The 19,877-nt window shown below is 34.9% G+C and overlaps 1 protein-coding gene across 1 annotated transcript in view; it reads right to left on the reverse strand.

The window, feature by feature from the left end:
- Positions 1-6,440: 6,440 nt before the first annotated feature.
- TRPA1 (transient receptor potential cation channel subfamily A member 1) overlaps positions 6,441-19,877 on the reverse strand; it is a gene marked incomplete at its 5' end in the record, with an annotated part of 39,572 nt that continues 26,135 nt past the window's right edge. The window contains 10 exons of the mRNA XM_082752356.1: positions 6,441-7,213; positions 9,095-9,192; positions 9,726-9,836; positions 11,702-11,770; positions 12,786-12,968; positions 13,098-13,227; positions 15,327-15,496; positions 15,718-15,807; positions 18,423-18,570; positions 19,030-19,100. Of these exons, the coding sequence (XP_082608482.1) occupies positions 6,982-7,213; positions 9,095-9,192; positions 9,726-9,836; positions 11,702-11,770; positions 12,786-12,968; positions 13,098-13,227; positions 15,327-15,496; positions 15,718-15,807; positions 18,423-18,570; positions 19,030-19,100 (1,302 nt within the window). The 3' untranslated portion in view covers positions 6,441-6,981. The remainder of the gene's footprint in view (positions 7,214-9,094; positions 9,193-9,725; positions 9,837-11,701; positions 11,771-12,785; positions 12,969-13,097; positions 13,228-15,326; positions 15,497-15,717; positions 15,808-18,422; positions 18,571-19,029; positions 19,101-19,877) is intronic.

The following is a 19,877-nucleotide window of genomic DNA, read 5'->3' on the forward strand; positions in this document are numbered from 1 at the left end:
ACGTGTAATGCCGTGCAAGGTTGTTTGGTGGTATGAGCGACAACATGACTTTAAAATTTTGAGCTGTTTGTATAGAAGCAAAGTACAGAAGAGTACACTATCCCCAAGGGCAACGTAGAAACTACTTGTTGCTTCTCAGGTTTAAAAGTTAAAAGGTGTAAGCAGCTGTTTGAGTACCATACTGACGTATACATGAACATTTTCCTCTCCAATGTCCAAGTTGGAGTGCAACATTTTTCATTGTGCTCTCAGATCAGGATTCTGATTCTAACAATGGTTCCTAGTGCAAATTTCCAGAGAAGGGGGAAGCAAACCAGTCCTGACTGCTTTGAATGAGATGGAGAGAGCAAACAAATGTAGACGAAGAAGATAAACCTGTAGGAATGTTTTCAGATAATTGCCACTGTCCAAAAGCTTTAGAGTGGTTGAATCCTTCAAAGTTTATTACTGAAAACTCTGGCAGCATCACTGAATTTGAAGGAGTAAGATAGACTTGCACCATCGCAGAGCCTCAGCCACAGTTTAAATGGGCACTGCCTCTAACTTCACAAGAATGAAAGAGAAGAGGTCACCTTTCTACCTTGTCAGCTACTGGCAGACCTAGAGAAAGAAAAAACAAGAGTTGTTAACATTAGGATGTAATACTTTTTTTAGGACATCTCAGCAAATGTGTAATATTGAGTAGTAACCGGACAACAAATGAAAGGGAAGAAGAAGGAGTAGAAGGTACTTGCATGGCCTTAATTACCGTGACAATTGACAACAACCACAATCCACAATGATTTCTAAGTGCCTTACACCATTGACCCTTGAGGCACAAAAAACGGGATTCCCACATTAGGTAAGGGGAGTACAATCCCTCTCAAAACACTCTGGGGACCGTGACTGAGTACTGAAAATCTTAAGGCTAGGATGTTCATGTACCACAAAGGAAACTCACATTTTAGCACTAAACAACTACCTTTCGAGGCAGGCTGGGAACCGGTTCTTTTTAACCCAGGGTCCATTTCAGCATCTTCAAAGCTAAAGAAATGGTTGACTGCTCTGTTGAATTGTGCTCCAGGCAGAAAGACTCACGTTCCTATTAACAGAAAGAGCTTAATACCTTGCTTCTATCCTAAAGATGAGTTTTGGATTCAAACGTACCCCGTCCAAGATGAACAACTACCTTAACTTTGTGGGGTTTATATTCTGCATAAGAGATTTGTAACGTCAAGCTTCACAGCTTCTCCTCTGGATGCAGGAAGGGGGCTACAGATGTAGAAAAGGGCAAGACAACTTCCAAAACTAAATTGCATTGCCACAAAACTAATGTAACGCATCTCTGCAAGCACAGAAACTCCTTTGCAAAGGAGTTAAGTGTCTGAAGCACTTTCTCTCTTGACAATTGTGATATTATATTTCCTGCATTTCCCAATTCTTTCCTTTCTAAACTAGATGGATGCCAACATCTTTATGCAAGAGGCTCAGACATTCTCAAGTTGCCCCTGCACAGACTACATAACTACATATATGGTATGGAGATGCACAGGAGCTCTCTGTCACCTCGTGAGCTGAGGTACAGCTTGGTACCACCCTCTATCTTTGTACAGCTCAGAAGATGCTGCCTTCATGTAACACTCTTACAGTTTGAATCAAAGATTTTCTCACATTCTGTGCCATCCATAATAGCTTTCCCTTAATTTCAAAAAGAGATCAAACTCCACTCTCCTTCTGTCAGTAACTCTAGGGTGGGGGTTCATACATTCCTACGCTTTCTCCATTTACTACTGATGCCTTGGGTCTAATTTCTGGCCACACCTGCCATCAGACGGTTGATATAAAGATAAATTCAAATTGCTTAATACTATGTTGCAACTTTCATTACACTGACAGATGAAGTGGTATAAAAGGGAATCAATCTAAAGGAAAATTTTGCTCTGGTTACTTCTCTAGGGTCCTCCAACTAAGGGTGTTCTCTCACTTCCTTTTTTTTTTTTTTTTTTTCTCCTCTAGCTGCATGCTCTACTTATGGGCATAAAGTTTACAAAACAAAATCCTAAGCAGTTAGGATGACCATCTCTTTGATTATACAGATTTCTATTCTTCATCAATAGATGTAGCTCCTAAGGTTTTTAAAACCTTATTGGCTGATTTCAGTGGGGGTTTTCTCCTCTACCCATCCTCTACAACAGATTTTACCACACAGCAGGTATTGTCTAGAGATCTGATATGGCTACGCTTGGCTCTGAAGTGTTTTTCACAGCCACATCTTCAAGATGTTGCAGGTAAGAACATGGCATCATACAGTAGAGAAAGGAGAATGCAAGGTTATTTATTTGGTGACAAAATGAGAGCCATAATATAATGTCGGTTTATAGTGCAGCTTTGTCTTTGTTCCAGTAGCATAACATCACAAAAAGGACACAAATATGCACACTGCAGAGTTTGGAGCGGGTTATAACCTACCTACTGGGTTTTGCCATCCTAAAATAACCTCACTGTAGTCCACTTCCAAGTTGCTTACTTCAGGTTTGCTTGTAAGGATGTATTTCATCGCTCCAACAGATTTCAATTCGTGTGGACACAGCATTATTACCATTTTAACAACAGTCTGATGCATTCACTAGAAATCCAGGCCTCTGGACCTCTGGGTTCCGCAGCCACCACACTGCCACTCATGTTCCACAGCCCTGCTGATTTGTTTCAGACTGACAAATCATACTGCAGCAGCAAGCACTTCTTGGCCCAACTTGTGACCTTCCTAGAGCTATTGGAGATGTCCCAGAATGTCCCCACCCTGGTTTTGATAGAAGAACTTTATGCCATTGCCTTGCCCACATTGTTGCTCTCTTTGCTCACTTAAGGAGTGCTGCTGAGCAGAAGGAAATGAGCTGGAATACTTACCCTCACTATCAGAAATACTTGATGTAAGATCATGAGAGAGAGAAATGGTACCTATATGTGCCTGCAGTACCCTCTGCACCCTGAATAAAGAGCAGGAAGCATTTCCACATAGATTAACAGTTACAATGCCAATGGCATTCTTCATGGTTTAACTTTCTCTTCAGTTACCCACAGTGAAATCACCATAATGCTTCTGGCATTTGGATATTTTAGGAAAGACTACTAGGACACTTAAATGGTGAGCATGAAGAATAATTTGAAAGAAAATAGTGAAGTAAAGGTTGAATTACACACACATGTAAGCACATTCTAGAGATCTGTTAGCCCTGAGCTACTTGTTAAATGGAAGTGGGTGATGAAGATCAGATGCAGATAAACACCATTTACAGGTTGTGGATACATCCACAGACAAATAACCAATTCCAGTTGAATGTACCTGTAGTTAGATAATTCCTATGTGGAAAAATTCACACTTTAACACTTTCATTTAACATATATGGATGTATCCAACAGGATTGTTTATAGAGATGGCTGAAATAACCCACTGTCTTCACCTCAGCCTACACAATTCTTCTTAAACGTGTGATTTGTCTTCTGATTGATAATATGTGTACTAAGTTTTGTAAGCTCGAAACTTATCATAGAGTCATAGGATATCCCAAGTTGGAAGAGACCCACAAGATTCATCAAGTCCAACTCCTGGCACTGCACAGGACCACACAAAAATCATACCACGTGTCTGAGAGCGCTGTCCAAATGCCTCGAACTCCAGCAGGCTCGGTGCTGTGATCACCGAGACTGTTAGGTATTTCTATCACGAGGCAATCAAATAATCATAGTCTGATGATTTCCATACAGAGTTAAATATCTAATTCAATGTTGTGATATTAGATAGTTATAAAATACCTTGTTTTTCCATATAAAAACCTTTGACAAAAATGATTTTTGTTTGAATATTAATTAACATATAGGTGGTTAAACTGTTTTCTATCCACTGTTGTACCTGCTGAGAACTGCTCCGTCATTAAGCTTAAAATCTAGGCTCTACGTATCCCAACCTCTGTAAGCTTTTTTACTTTTTCCCTTGGTTTGTATAGCCCTACTACCACCAAAATGGAAATGACTACTCTTCTGCCACTCTACCCTCATGGCCTGAGAGTGCATACTAAAACCAGGAGAAACTACCTATAACAATATATTTATAGATCCCAATATCTACTCAACTACCTATTTGTATATAAACTCTCCAGTAAACAATGTATATATCATAGTTTTTCCTTAAATCCAGACGGTTTAAAATATTACCAGTCTACTTTATAATGGCTTTTATATTATATGTGTAAATGATAGTTGATTATATGAATGCATTTTTCTTTTTAAAATGTATTATGACACACTTTACATCTCTACAGTTTTTCAGAAGCTTGTCATTAAATAAAATCACTTTTATATGCCATGATATGCATTGGCATCCTAACTATGAACCAATATTGGGATTTAGACCCACACTAGACTAGTGACTAGTAGGTCACTGTTTTGTGGATAAGCAGATGCTATGAATTTTAACAGGCTGCAAGCCTGCTATGGCTAACTCACGGTAAATAAAATAAAACAAAACCACTTAGAGATCTGGAATTTTCTTATCTCCCACCATCAAATTGTCCTCTATGCAGACGAACTATGCAGTGGCTTTCATATCAGGTTTGGATGCCTCCACGAGAAGGATGGATATGGTTATCCATATTTTCCGTCATAATAACAGCTGCTAAATGAATGAAAGCAGCAAAGCCTGAGAAAATAAAATAAATAAATAAATAAATAAAATCTCCAATCGAAATTTAACAATTCAGAAAACATTAAATCCCTGTCCTAAGAGGCTGCTGTGTGTAAGTGTATCAGAGTTCTGCTTGAAAGGCTCAAACTTCAAAACTATGTAATGACTACTTTGCTTCTGTTGTAACCATGTTGCTGTTCCCTTTCACTTAAAGCTATGCATTTAGGCCCAATTTATTTATTCAAAAATGTTATCACTTACTGCCATCTAGTGTTAATGGTACAGATTGTCACCAATTTGAAATAACTTTTCTGGCTTTAAGAATTAAAAATTCATTTTTTTCAAGTTTGCCCTGAACCCAAGAACCTGGACATTCCTGTTTCAGCTGCCAGAGGGAGCCATAGATGAACAGTAGCTCAGAAAATCTGAACAGTTTATTTAAATAAATACATTTGACTACAGTTACCTTTGTTTTTACCTTATTTACTCTGTCTGCTTACTCTCCCTGTTTCACACTGTCATGTGTCAGACTTGGTCCTGAACTCCTCCTGCAGCCTGCAGGGCAGATGCCACGTGCTTTGTGGCACATGTTCCTCGCTCCCTCTCTGTCTAAAAAAAAAAAAAAAAAAAAAAAAAAAAAAGCCACTGCTATGTGGCTATGTGCTAGGTAAGAGTGGTGGTACAAACAATTCGTCCAGAGGCAGACTCAACAAGAGGTGGAGCACCAAGGAGTACGACTGTGAACACAGTCATACAGCAATGCATATGTCCATGACCCATTTAATTGCCTGAATGTTTTGCCTCAGGCTATTTGGGATTAATTTTATTGAGTCACACTTACATACCAAATGCCTGTTCAGATCTTGGGAGGCAAAAGCAGAACAGAGCTTCAGTCTTAACAGCAAACATTTTCAGTGATAGCTGCTGTGGATTTATGCTACAGAATTCGAAGGCATCAGTGAATCTGGTGAGTGAAAAGAAACGAACACCAAGGGCTTCCTGAATCTCATTACCATTACCATTAGATATTAAGCTGTGGTTCACCTTAATAAGTACAGCATAATAGGAAGGAAAAAAAAAAAAAAAAAAAAAAAGAAAAAAAAAAAGTGATAACCTCCTCCTTTTTCTATTTACCAGGCAAGGATTAAAAGTCTCAAAACTGGGATAAAGCAGTTGGATGAGAAAGCACTTTCCCTACTGAACAGAGCATTGTCCATGGTAATTTTAAGGTACAAGTCTCCCTGATTAGTAGTGCATCTTTCTGTGTTTTTTGAGGATTGGACAAGTTCTGTACAGTGAGAATTAATTTTCTGGTGTCTACCTTGGTTTTAAATAAACAGGAACAGTAATTGTTCCTTACATGAAGAATTAATGCATAGTAAGCTCTTAAACAAATAGTCTAAATTCAAAGGCATACCACAGAAGACTGCAACCACATATAGTCATAATTAGTTTATTAGCACTATTTTTGCAACAAATATACTCAGGTACTTAAACACAGTTTAATTCATGTTTATTTCCACATCTGGTATATTACCGTATATTACATAATTCATTGAATATCTAGTAAATAACAAAAACAGTGTGCAGATTAAAGCAGAAAGGTCAGTTTTCAGGATATCAGGAAGGCCAAAATCACACTAGCAGTACAAGGACATTAAGTTGTAAATTACTAGTATTTAGCATGTCATTCTATCATTGCTATAGGCATACTAGTCCAAATGATTCCTCTGAGAATTGCATATAGTTATCCACAAAAGAAAATGGTCCTTGCCTTAGATTACATTTTTGTAATCTTTTTTATTTCTTACCTTTCAGGCCTGATCCTGCAGTCCTTACTCAGCAAAGCTTCCAAAGAATCTGCCAGGTTAGTTTCTTACTTTTTGTTAGTCTACATAAAGCCCATTGGCTCTCTCAAAACATCTGAACACTAGATGAATTGGAATTTGAATTTCTAAAAATTCTGAAATTCTAAAAATAGTTGTAACAGAAAGCATCGTAGTTAAGTATATAACAGCATTAGGGCCAAATTCAGGAATAGACCTAGAAAGAAGCCTTGGGAACTGTCAGGACAGCAAGGCTGGCATCTGGTGAGTTAGGCACTTTCCTGATTAGTCAGCTACTTTCAGGATCACAGTTTTGGATGTAGACATCTTTAGTCTCCTTAAATACTGTTTTGAGCACCTACATCCTTGTTTGGATCTGAATTTATTTTTATACTTGAATAAATAATGTGTCACATTGACATTATGCACAGACATTAAGATAACTGACCCCAAAGAAAAGCAAAATATTAATACACCATACTATCACAGAAATGTCTAGAAGAAGCTATTGTTCTTTTCTGTGCTTGGGTTAGGCACATTTGTTTTAACAGCTTTTAACACTGTATCCCATTTACTATTCTTATGTTCTAACTGCCTTTTCCTAAACTTGTGCTGAAATAAATCATTGCTGTCTTCATCCTCAGCCTCTGATACTATCTCCATTTTTTGTATAATCAGTTTAATGAGGTCGTGTTGCTTTTCCAACAGGGTTGATAGATCTTTGAGCCTAAAAGAAGATTAAAAAAAAAAAAAAAAAGAGTGAGAGAGAGAAAAAAAAAATATATGCATAAAAGGGGCTTTGCCATTTGGTTTCAAAGGACAGATACAAAAGATCTGTCAGTCCTCAATTTCTCCCTTCTGCTAATTATCTCTGGAGTACATTTGATTTTTTAAGCTGTGGTACTTTTCCAGGTTCCAGGAAATTATATTAAAGAACAGATTTATGGATCTTGAGATAAGTGACATATATTTAATGTAAGAGCAGTCTCACTCTCAAATAAAGTAAAATTCTGAACTTTCTTCCATAGTTCTGACTCAATTAGTATGGCAAGGAAAAAAAGACCAGGTGTGCAACAGCAAATAAGCATTCAGACACCTGGTGGACTTCACAACTACTTTAACAGCACATGTGTCAAACTGATGAGACACATACTAATTTCTTTAAAAGTGCTATCCAAAGTGCAATCAATACAAATAAAAAGCATCATTTAGCATCACACATACAGAACACATTATCTGTTAACTTTTAAGGAACAATGGAATAAATAGTAAATGTGTGTAGAAACTGTCTTTATGAAAGCGTGAAGCAGGATTTTTAAAATTCTACTTTTTAGAATTCACAAAATTACAGCACAAAGTCATATAGAGAGTGACTGAAAAGACTCTTTGAAGAACACTTTGGGGTTTCTTTAGTTACTGTTGTTTTCATGTGGCTATCAATCAAATACCATAAGAATTAAAGTAGTGTAACAATTAGCTAGCATTAATGAAAACAAAATGAAACAAAACAAAATGAAGAGTGTAAATACTTGGTGCTGATTGCCACTAGCTTCAGCAGGAACTGAATGCTGTTTTGAACTCTGACAACAAAAACATGTTGGTAACACAGTAAAACGAAGTTTTGAGACATATTTTCGGAGCAGAATTTTCCATAGTGAAGTGGCCACAAGTTATTCCATTCCAAATAATTCTATAATTATAGAAAATATTATTTTTCTTCCTTCTTTGTAGAAAAACAAAGAGTATGTTCTATGCTGTTTCGTAATACACTGATGTGGCATAGACTTGAAGAAAGACTTGTTAAGTTCCATGGCTTGCCAACATCTGTAGGGTGTATCCACAGCCCCTCAATTCTTGCTGTGTCCTACATGCTTCAGTCCTACATACTTCATCAGATTATGTGCAGGGCAAAAAAAAATCAGTAGATTAAAAGGAGAGACAGAACGAGCTTGGATATGGAGGCAGGGGAGACATTGATGGGGGGGGAGAGAGAGAGAGAAAAAAAATAGATTTTTCTAGCTGTACATTCATGGAAGGCTTTTCTGAAACCATTCCTATGGATAACATCGGTAAGATAAGTAAGAAAAGTACAATACAGAGAATTCTTTCCAAGGTTTTAGGAAACAGATGATTTGTCTGAAGGAGAACCAGGACAACAATCAATTTTTTGGGAAAAAAAACTGAAGCAGATTTACCATCTGACCACTGCAATGTCAGTTACAGATTGTGTGTATCTGCAAACCAACTGGAATTACTTTAATTTTAATTTTAGTGTAACTCTGGAAAACCTCCATATCCAAACCTCTGATTTTGAAATGAAAGTTCATTTTCCTCATTAGTTTAGTTCAGTTTAATGTACAATTGACCTCCACCTCCTTTGCTGCCATGGGATAAAAATATTTCTCTAACCCTCAAGTATTTTGAAAGTAAATACATTACAGAATATAAAATAAAATACTAAGTTGCCATAGTGATTGAGCTTATTTAAGGACAAAAGATACACTGGATTTTACTTTTCAGGTGTAGCATTGAGTTTTAGAACACTTCATTTAAATAATATATTTGTAATTTCGCTGTGCTTACTGTAATAAAGTAACACAATGAATACCTGTATTTCTGCTTCAGAACTTCCAGTTCTAAGGTTGTATCAGTGCTCTGTGCATCTGTGGTAGAGTCCTCACACCCAAAGCAATACTGGAACACACTCTAAACAAAACAAAGTACCAAAATGAAACCAGATTTTATAGTCTGAAAACAGATTAAAAATCCCAAAAGGGTGAATGGTAACAGTTTCAACACACTGTTAAAAGTTGAAAACAATTTCAGTTATAAAGTTATTTTTAGTATATCAAACATTTGTTTTGCAAAATGTGTTTAATCAGAAAATTCATTCTACCAACAACAGTTGAAATTAAAAGTAAACAAATAAAAGAAGAAATGCCAAAAGGGAGTAATTACATTTTCAGTCTGAATGACTTCTGTAGCTTGTCTCATCTCATAATGTCACAGATCACTAAGAACTCAAACACTAATTATATTTGAATAAATTGGGCTGCACTCAAACTGAAGACTTAACTGTTCATTTTTAGTGAAGACAATCAAGGTTTAAACATGCTTCTAGTGATATCAAATAATGATCAAGTCTTATTAATACAACATTGCCAGCAATCTGTGTACAAATTAAGTCAATCATAACACATATAAATATGAAATCTTTAGTCTAAGATTCAACATCTTACCATAAATCCACAGTATCTTGGTCTGTTAGGATACACAGTGATTGATTCCTGGTCCACCCGACTTAGGAACCAAAATGGCAGCTTCTTCTCTAAGTTTGTGTGAAGATTAACCTAAACATTATTTCGCATTTAGAGTAAGATATATTCTCTTAAGATAATGACACATTACAATATGAAAATAACAATTATGTCATTACATTCAAATCACTATTACTAGATATCAAGTCCTAGAGGATATCTACACTGCACACCGTAGTATAATATTTGATCTGTGTAGCTCAGACACTAGATAATAACAGTATTAATAATAATTAATAATAATTAATAATGACTAGATAATAATAGTTATTAATAACTAGACACTATTTATAACAGCATTGAGATTTTTTAGCAGAGTTAAGTATTCCACAGTTATGCACTCTTACAATTAAAATGTTTTTGTTGTTGTTGTTGTTGTTGTTGTTGTTTTTTGTTTTGTTTTGTTTTGTTTTTAAAAAATAAAAAACCTGAGTTAATTCTTGTGAAATGAACATCTTTTTTACCTTGAGGGTTACAGTATAGAATTACAGACCAAAAAAGTTCAAAGACAGAATACTTATCATAGCAACAGATTTTGAAACCAAATAATGAGAGTGATCTTTCTTTCTTTAACTGTGCTATATTCTTTTATTAGGTTCTGGCAAAGCCAGTATAGATTAGGAGGCCAGTAGAATGCCTGTGAGTAAAGTATTCCCAAAGGTAAAATGAATATGTAAGTGGCCTTTTCAGCAGATGCCACCTTTCCATTCATTCTCACATTGTTACAGAAATACTAAGCATATGTATCTAAAAGAAAAGGACATACAGCATAAGCCTATAAGCAGACAATCATAATCCTATCAAACATACTAAATGTTACATGCTTAATAAAGATTTCACAGCACTGTCTAAAGTGGCAAGACACCACCATTCCTGAGCATTCTGTTGGCAACAAAATACTTAAACAGATGAAAAACATTAACTGTCCTTATACCTTTACTTCAGTCTTTTTTATAACTCTTGGAAGGAAATGTTACTTATTTCTTCAAATATGCTTGAACTAAGCCAGTACGGCACACAATTCTAAGTTATGTAACTACCAGCAGAAGGTACTTCTGAACTGTTCTTGTCTTTGGATATTCTGTCTGTGTACACATCTCTCCTTTTATAGGCACTATGTAGGCTCTGAAACTTTCTAGAAAAAGCAGAGCCAGCAGGGAACATGAGCAAAGACACTTCTCTCTGCAGCATATGAACAGCCAGTTTCTATGAACACATTGTGAGAAGCAATATTTACTCTTTAGTTGACAGGTGTATACTTAGCATATTTCCACTTGTGAAAAATCAAGCTTGATATGCAGTTCACAAGGAAAAAAATATATGACAAATTTTGTGTTTCTTAAAATAAATGTAAAAAGGCATATAAATTACTAAACTCTTCTGCTTTTAATGCAAATTCTGTTAGATGTCTACATACATCTTAAGGTATCTAAATACACTTGTAAATGTGACCCTAAGCTCCTTGGTTATACCTGGCATCGCAGAGTATCTTCTTGGTCCACAAACCACCATGAGCATTCAGTATACTGCAATGCATTTGGCTTCCTTTTGATTCTCGTGTACTTTGACCCTCTTTTGACTCACCTTAACATGCAACACTCCAGTTTCAAACAGTGCACTTATTCACTTTGACATTCTGTTATTGAAATAACTCAAAATTCATTGATCTGGCTCTTCTAATTTCCTTAAAAATGCAGCTGCTTACATATGCTTTTTTGACAGTGACTCCCATGATTGAAAATAAGGTTAAGTTAGGATGCCCATGTTCAACAATTTGCTTTATAGAGATGTTGAATGTTAGTTAGGGATGTTGATGATAAATTAGTTAATTATCTTGATAGTGTTCCAGTTATGCTATCTACTTCCTATAGTTGTTGCTTCTATGGTATGCTACTCACCTGCATTGCAATCCTTTTGAGTGCAGCATATTTTTGCACTTCAGCTATGTCCCCAACAGCCAAACCAATCTAAAAATACATCACAGGATCAAAGAAACATTTTATTGTGTTTTTATTGTTGTATTTCTCACTCACATTTAAGTCCAGATAACTTGAAATTTAAATTTGCTTACTTGAATCTGGAAACACAACTCCTTTGTGCATATTTGAAAAACACATATCAAGAAATGTAGTAAGCTTTTTTAAGGTCAACTGTCTACTACTAATAAAAACAATGTAAAAGATTTGTCAAGAATAAAATCCCTTCTTCTGTAATCCATGATTGCTTTTATGTTAAGAGAAAAATACATGTTGACCACTGATTGAATACTATCACTGTGACAATAAATAATCTAAGAAAAAATAATTGATCATTAATGCTCATCTCTTGTGAAACCCTGATTTACTAAATACAATAACTGATGTTCAATGGAATATGGCTGAAAATGATTTAACTATTATTATTATTTTTATTATACATGCATTTTATTTTAGCCCTTTCTCACTACGTATAGGTTTTCCAGTTCATTTTGTTTACTTAATTTTGTTTATTTACTTTACTCTCTCCAACATGAAGTTAGACCAAAATGTGCGAATGTTGGTCCAGAATCACCCCAGAGCACTAAGCCTTAATTCTTACATTTTTTTCCACTGTCAGTACAAACTCAGAGAAATGTAGCAGAGACCAGAGGGACTATGCCTCAGCAAAGAATAAAAATAGTGCTTTTCCTATTCTAAAGTGCTTCTAATAGTGCTCCTGCCTATTCTAAAGTTGAACCCAGGAAATGGGGAAGACTTTCTTGAAGTTCAGCAAATTCCATACAGTTACTACCTGATACAAGATAACTCTACAACAATTAACTGTACAGTAACTGGAGGAAATGTGAGTCAAGGGAAAGGCAACTTTTTAATATGTTACTAAGAACGTCTATTTGTTAAATAACGAATGAATGTCACAAGTCAGCACTAAAGTAATGCTATATGCCAAAACTGTGTATAAATATATGCATAATCACTTCTGTATATTGAGAAGTAGTTTACTTACTAGCAAGTTCATAAGAAGGATTGGAATAAGCAAGGTAAATATAATGAGAACTGTGTAGCTCAGGAATGGATACGGCAATTCACTGCTCAGTAATGGATCAAGAAATGCATCATGATAATTTATGTCTCCTAGCATCATTGCAAATGTTTTCATTACAGAAAGCAGTGGCGTGCTGTATGTTTGCTGCAAAAAGAAGAAAAAAAAGTCAAGAAAATACCACAAAACTATGAAATTTCTAAATAATCTCTTGACATTCTTTATTCAAAGATAATATTTATAATGATAAAAAATTAACTGTGCCATTCAACTAACCTGTGAACCCAAAAGGACAAAGAAACTCAGTCCAAAGGCCAATATCAGGAAAAAGAAAACAACAGCAATCCTAATCAAAGTCCTCAGAATTTCCCAGAACATTACAACATAAATGCCATAATTTTCAAACCTGGGCAATAAGTAAACAGAAAAAGATAAGCAAAATTAAATACTGAAGTTACAGTCTCTTACAGTTACATTACAGTTACAGTCTCTTATATGCAATACAGTTAAATATGAAATCAGTTATCCTACTTTCTATGTGTGATAAGAAACATTTCGCCTCTGGACATTCTGAGATGGTCTAAATATTTTGTATTTTCACATGCAAAAGAATGTTCTTATTTATGGCAAGATTAAATTACAGAATCTTATGCTTAATGCACTAGAGCTGCATTTCAAGATAAGTATTTTTTATCGACAACTTTTACTCTGTCCATAGTCACTGAAAGTACTATACTGTACAACTTGTTCTCTAAATATTAGGAAATTAATTGTATGGTTTTTTTTTTTTGTTTTTTTTTTTTTGCTGTTTTGTGAGGCAAATTAGCAATTAGAACAAAGGACAACTGGCACCATTATACATCTAGTAGTCATACACTTGATTTTAAAAGATTTTTCTTTTTATGACACTAGAAGTCATGGAAAACAAATGAGCAGAAAAAAATATTGCTCAGTAAGAGAAGGTGAGTAGCACTATTTTAAGTCACCTGTGTTTCTAACAACAGTCTGTACGCTGGCAAGCCCCTTCCATTCCTGGTTTACACAAAAACCAATTCTCAGAACATGAACTGTTTTCCCCAAAAAGCAGATTCAGGGACCAGATAACTTTTTAATGCTATGAAAATAGCAACTGAGGAAATCCCTTCATGGGGTTCCTCCTCCTCCCTCTTCCCCCCAATATTATTTGCAAGTCTGAAAACATCAAACTGGAAGTAAAACAAACCTAATCTTAATACAAATAAATTTGTATTTATTAGATACAACACCACTGAAGTCAACAGAACTACTTGCTTTCAGAAGAGATGGCCTGACTCAGTTACAGAAACGTCTTGTAGAGTACTTGTAAAGTTCTACCGACATAAGCAGGGAAGGGAAGCATTTAATCTCACAAAAGAGGTAAGGTTGGGTACTTTTTACTGTTTAGGTTCCATACTCATTTTGCCCATTGAACACAGCCAAGAAGAAAGGATAAGCCCATTCACTAGTCATCTAAGGTCAGACACATGCAAGGCAAGGTTTGTCAACAGAGGCAATATCATAAAGAGACAATATCATAAAGATATTGTCTCAATATCAAAGATATTGTCCTCAAACATCCCAACTACAGTAAAATGCTGTTAAAATTAATTAGCAAATGCATGTTTGTCTATCTGTCAAACCACATGGAATAAGAGTCTGAAAAGCATATATGCTGGGTTATCACTTAGATTCTTTAGCAGCTCAAAACACTTTTTTTTTTTTTTTTTCCTGTTCAGCCATATATCATCTTTATGCAAGACACTCCTGCTCAGGTACAAACATGTTTTATTAATATTAAGCAGTACATCCACCCTATTTTTCCATCTTCATAACTCTCCTTAAGTTCATGACTCTCAGACACCACTGTATTACCCATATGATTGGGGTCATTTATGGCAATAAATAGACTTAATGTCAACTAAAGAAATAATTTCACCCATTGGAATTCTTTTACAGGACATCATGGTGTAAAAAAGTGGGGTGTGCCATTCACTCTGTAAAATGATGGAAGATATTACCCTCCCTCAGGTGTTGTAACAACAGATTGTTGTCCTTTTGCCTCCTGTAATTTGCATTCTTTTTTTGTGATGGTATATATTTTTATTTTGGGTTGTGGTTTTTTTGTTTGTTTTGTTTGTTTGCTTGTTCTTCAAGTTGAAGTCTACATACTATAATAAAACACTTTTTTAAAAGACATATCCAGTGACTTTGCTCACTTAGCATTAAAATAAGTTTTGTTATTTCTTATGTTTCCATTACACACTGTGATTCCATACATGAAAAGCACAAAAAACTACTTCACAGTTCATAAGTTAAAAAATAAAAATACTTTAAAAAATCCTATGATCCTAATCTGGAAACTTGTATAGTTTAAAATAAATACATAAATTAAAAATAGGATTATCACATGATAAGTTACACTCTAGAATATATATAATTTGTAAAATATTGAAAGTATTTATTGTAAAGCTTGTAAATAATTTTTACCGTTGAAGGTAAAGCAAGAAGTTCATCCAAGACAAGTATACAGCAATTGCTCCACATTCCCACTGCAAATGAGCTGGTGTATTAATAAATAAAGAAGACACAAAAATTATGCTTGTAGTATAAATTGTCCAGTCCAGTAGATTGGAGTAATCCAACAAATATTTCAATTTCTAGGATTTAAGAGAGAGATGCATATTTACAAGTCATGCATCATTAAAGGACTGAATTCAATAACAGGTTTTAAATCCTCTTCTCACTTGTAATCTCATATATAGGAATAAATTATCTTTCCCTTACAATTAGAGAAAAATCAGATATATTTCAATATAGTACAAACTGCTATGCACATGATTGTGATTGATGTTATGCATATATTTCCTTATGAACTTACCTGCTGAATGAGCTGAAATATTTCTTTGCAGATTCCCAGTAAACTCATAATTAAAACTAAACACATACACACCCTTGTGAAGTATGAGTCCTGAAACAAAAAAAAACAGCACAAAACAAATCAGAAATTGTTAAATGTTTATTTTTGCTCCACCTACTATATATACATTATATTGCCAAGTTAGGATAGTAATAAGCTTATCTGAAGCAAACAAACAGACTAAATTATATTTTACTAATGTTTATTGTGAAATTCATGTAATATATATCATGTTTAATGCAAACCAAATATTAAAATTTGCACATTCCAATGATAAACCACTGCTGTGCAGCTTCCTTGTTACTACTGTTCAAGATTGGGAACTGAAATTGCAGTATTTATGCCACGTTTTTTTTGGTGTGTTTTGCTACTACATGAACATAAAGATAAATTCTATGGTCCATAACTTCACTATCATATTGTAGTGTCAGGAATAGCAACAGAAGTCTTTGGAAGATGCACAATTTGGAGTCCTGGCATCCTTATGTGGCTGCTCCCTTTGACATCTCTCTTTACAATTAGTATCAGCAAAGCCAACTTTATTGTGAAATGCCTTATACTGGCATAGATAACAACAGGGAATTTTATCTTTAATAAATAAATTGTAAAGCCAATTTGCCATCAGAGGTGTTGCTGCTATACATGTCAGCATTTGCCCCATTGTGCCCTCTTTAACCTGGATTCAGAGAACAGTACCACGTTCTCTAATGCTGTGCTCCCCTCAGGATCTGGTATTCCTGGCTTCATTCCCATTACAGAATCACTACGACGCTGACTGCCCCACTGCATGACATATGCTGGTGTTGCTTTAGTCTCTCAGGCAGCAACTTCACAGCTCCTCATCAGTACACTGCTTCTCCACCAGTTGGCATCATTCCTCACTGAAGGATAGAACTCCCTCGTCCAGTTACATTTCTTCCTGATGTCTCAAAGACCTGGGGCAATCAGAACCTTTCCTCTGTCTGCTTCTGTCCTTCTCCTATCTTCCATCAGGAAGATTAGTTAATTTGAGCATGAATTATTCCAGTTCTAGTCTTGGCTTTTGAATTTTTGAGAAACTTGCATGCACTGGCCTGGGTGTGTGGTTCTCCAGACTTTTTCATGCATCAGGATATCCTCATGGACCTTTTATATTCCTTGAGTTTACATTATTTCATATTTCTACTAGCATATCTTTTTTTGAATTCCTTTTTTTCTTTTCTTTTTCTCCCCTGGAATGACATATAAAATATTTTTCTTGTCTATTTTCTTCAAAATCCTTGTTTTTAGTGATAAAAATCACCATTTTAAATTGATTAATTTGAAGATATCACTGCACAACAATAACTTCTGTCCATTAATGCCAGTATGCCACAGCTTGAGACAGAGCTCTGGGACTCTCCTGCTCTTCGGGTGAACACAGGAGTATAACTATGCATGAGCTGTATTCACAGGTTCAGCAAAAAGCAGTATTTGCAATTTCTTCTTTGAAAGTCTAGTACAATGTTCAGCTTTGGGACAACACAGCCTTCCTAAGGGACAGAATACTGCTTAGTTTTAACTGCAGGAGGGAAACACTTACAAAGAAATCAACCAGTCACACCAATGTCTGTCTTTTCTAAAATGTCATTTTGGATCGGGCAAATCTAACTTCTTCAGGTCACTTCAGGTCCTACTTATTGCAGTTCCAGCTTCTGAAAAAAGTTCATTTCTGTCTCCTAACAACCCCAAAGTACCTCTAGAGGACAGGTTTATCCCAAGACAGAGTTCATCCTGGCCTGTTTTCCTTACAGCCCCACCTAAAGCAGCATTTTCACCCAATGCATATCATGAACAAGATCAATATTCACAAATTATTAGAGTATCCCCACATCTACTGTAGTTTTGACTTGAAGATAAATATTCAGAAGTCAACATGATATGCATTTACATCGTTACCTAGCTATGTTTTTCCTTTTGAGATATCATAATTCCAAAACAAGGGTATGTCATTCACATTTTTGCACAACACGATTATTATTTTTTTTTTAATGTTTATACACAAGAAATGAGCCAATACATTTGAAAGTTTTTTTTTTTTTTTGAGAGAGTTTTTCATTCATATATACTGAATTCTGCTGTTACATTTGTTACTACTGTTGTACATAAAGTAGCTATATACAGACTAGAAAAAACTGTTTTGTCTTAGCCACACAGTTTATGGACCTACTGAAGAAATACTGGGCCAGCAAGGAGAAGTAATGCATAACACAGGCAAAGAAAACTGTATTTGAACATTCAGAAACACTATTATTGACAACTATTTCTATGTCTTAAAATTAAAATGAGTAATATCCAATTATTTTTGCTGAAAATTAAAAGGATAAAAAATTCTAAAAAAGTCCACTATTTGCTGTTTTTTCATGATTAAATACATGTTAATCCTTTTTCTTCAGTGTTAAAGAAATGTTGACTTCAGGGAAGAGGCTGATATAGCCATGTAGCAGACACGAACTTTTCAGAAAAGACTTTGAAGATAAGATATGGAAATTGAAATTTATCCACAGAAGTTGTTGCTCAATGTTTAAACATAAACAATTCTATTCAGAGTTGCTAAATAATAAATAACTGTAGTAAATACATAAACAATCACATCTTCTTGCTATAAAAATCCTAAACATATTCTAAATAGTATGAAAACTCAGTACCTCATATTCTAATGGTCTTGCTTCATAGATTTCTGTTCCATTCAAAGGTCTTCCTGGCTGTATGTGGGTGACCAGAAGGGTCAATGGGATGAGACCCAGAGAATATATGCCTAGATTCATCAGATGTGCTCGAAACCCATAGGCCATCCTTGAAAGTAAAAATGTTCACAGTTACAACACTTTACAAATTTATAAGAGCCTGCATTTAAATTTAATAGCCAACAATGTTCTCATGATGAGGAAACAAGCATTTTTCAAACATCCTTTCATGATGAATCACTGAGCTTTGTGAGGAAAAAAGTATATCAGTCATTCTGAAATATTGTTCCTTTTCTTTTTAGCTCAGTGATAAGTGAAATATCAAAAAAAAAAAAAAAAAAAAGACAGCTTTTTTTTTTTTTTTTGTATCCATCAAAGAATCACTACTAAGTACTAAACCACATTAGCATAATCTAAGTATGCTTATGAGTGTGTTGTACAAATACATATTTGCTTTAGTAACATCATAGTAGTATGTGTACTTTACTAAACAGCTCTCAGGTACAATAGCCTTCATCCTGACATGCAATATTGTGTCTATAAATTGTATCTATAAAAATACACCTACCATTTCATAAGCAAATATTCTTTGCACACAGGATGGCTAAGTAGCTCCATGCGATTGTGACGTACCATGGCCTACAAAACGAGAAAGTGCAAGGATCCAATTTGTTTCTTCTAGATGAGTAAAGCACTTAAAAACAAGTTTGACCACCTTCTTAGCCTGAATATTAGCCTAGTGAAAACCACATTGTTTGTAAAATATTGCAAAGTTCTTTTGATTATTCACTTTTGTCCAAAGCTATTAGAATTCTTCTTATATATGAGAAAAGCCTACCCAGCCATTCTCTTCTCTCCTGTAGCTTGTTAGAATAACAGGTCTATTTCAAGCTTTTTTTTTTTAAAAAAAAAAAGGTAAAAGCTCTAAATGCTCTACAGAGACAGACTTACATGATTTTTCGGGAGTAAATATTTTGCCAACCATAGATGTGAAATGACCGTGATTTTCTAGTTGTGTTTAATTAGAAAATAATTTATTCTTAAAAAGTATACCAAATCTAGTTGCCAACAGTAAGTCCAAAAAGTAATCAAATATAACCTGCAATATTGTTCTGTAAATGTTTTCTGCCAAAGACAGCAAGAACAGATTGGCGGTTTGTGAGAACAGTAAAATTTGCTTTAAGCACAGATTATTTTTTCAGTTCACATATTAAAAAGTCATCTTTGTCAGGTTTTTCAATGTCTTATATTCCTGAACATGGTCACTACAGGGACTGGAGAACAGTTTTCCTTGATGTACTACCTTTATTTACAGCATATTCTCTCGAAACCCACGTAACTGTTTAAATAAACCAAGAATTTATATATAATCCTGAAAGAATAGTTATTTATTATTTAGACTATATGAAGGCCCTT

The sequence above is a fragment of the Aythya marila genome (genome assembly GCF_965140915.1).
Source record: "Aythya marila genome assembly, chromosome: 2".
NCBI lineage: Eukaryota > Metazoa > Chordata > Aves > Anseriformes > Anatidae > Aythya > Aythya marila.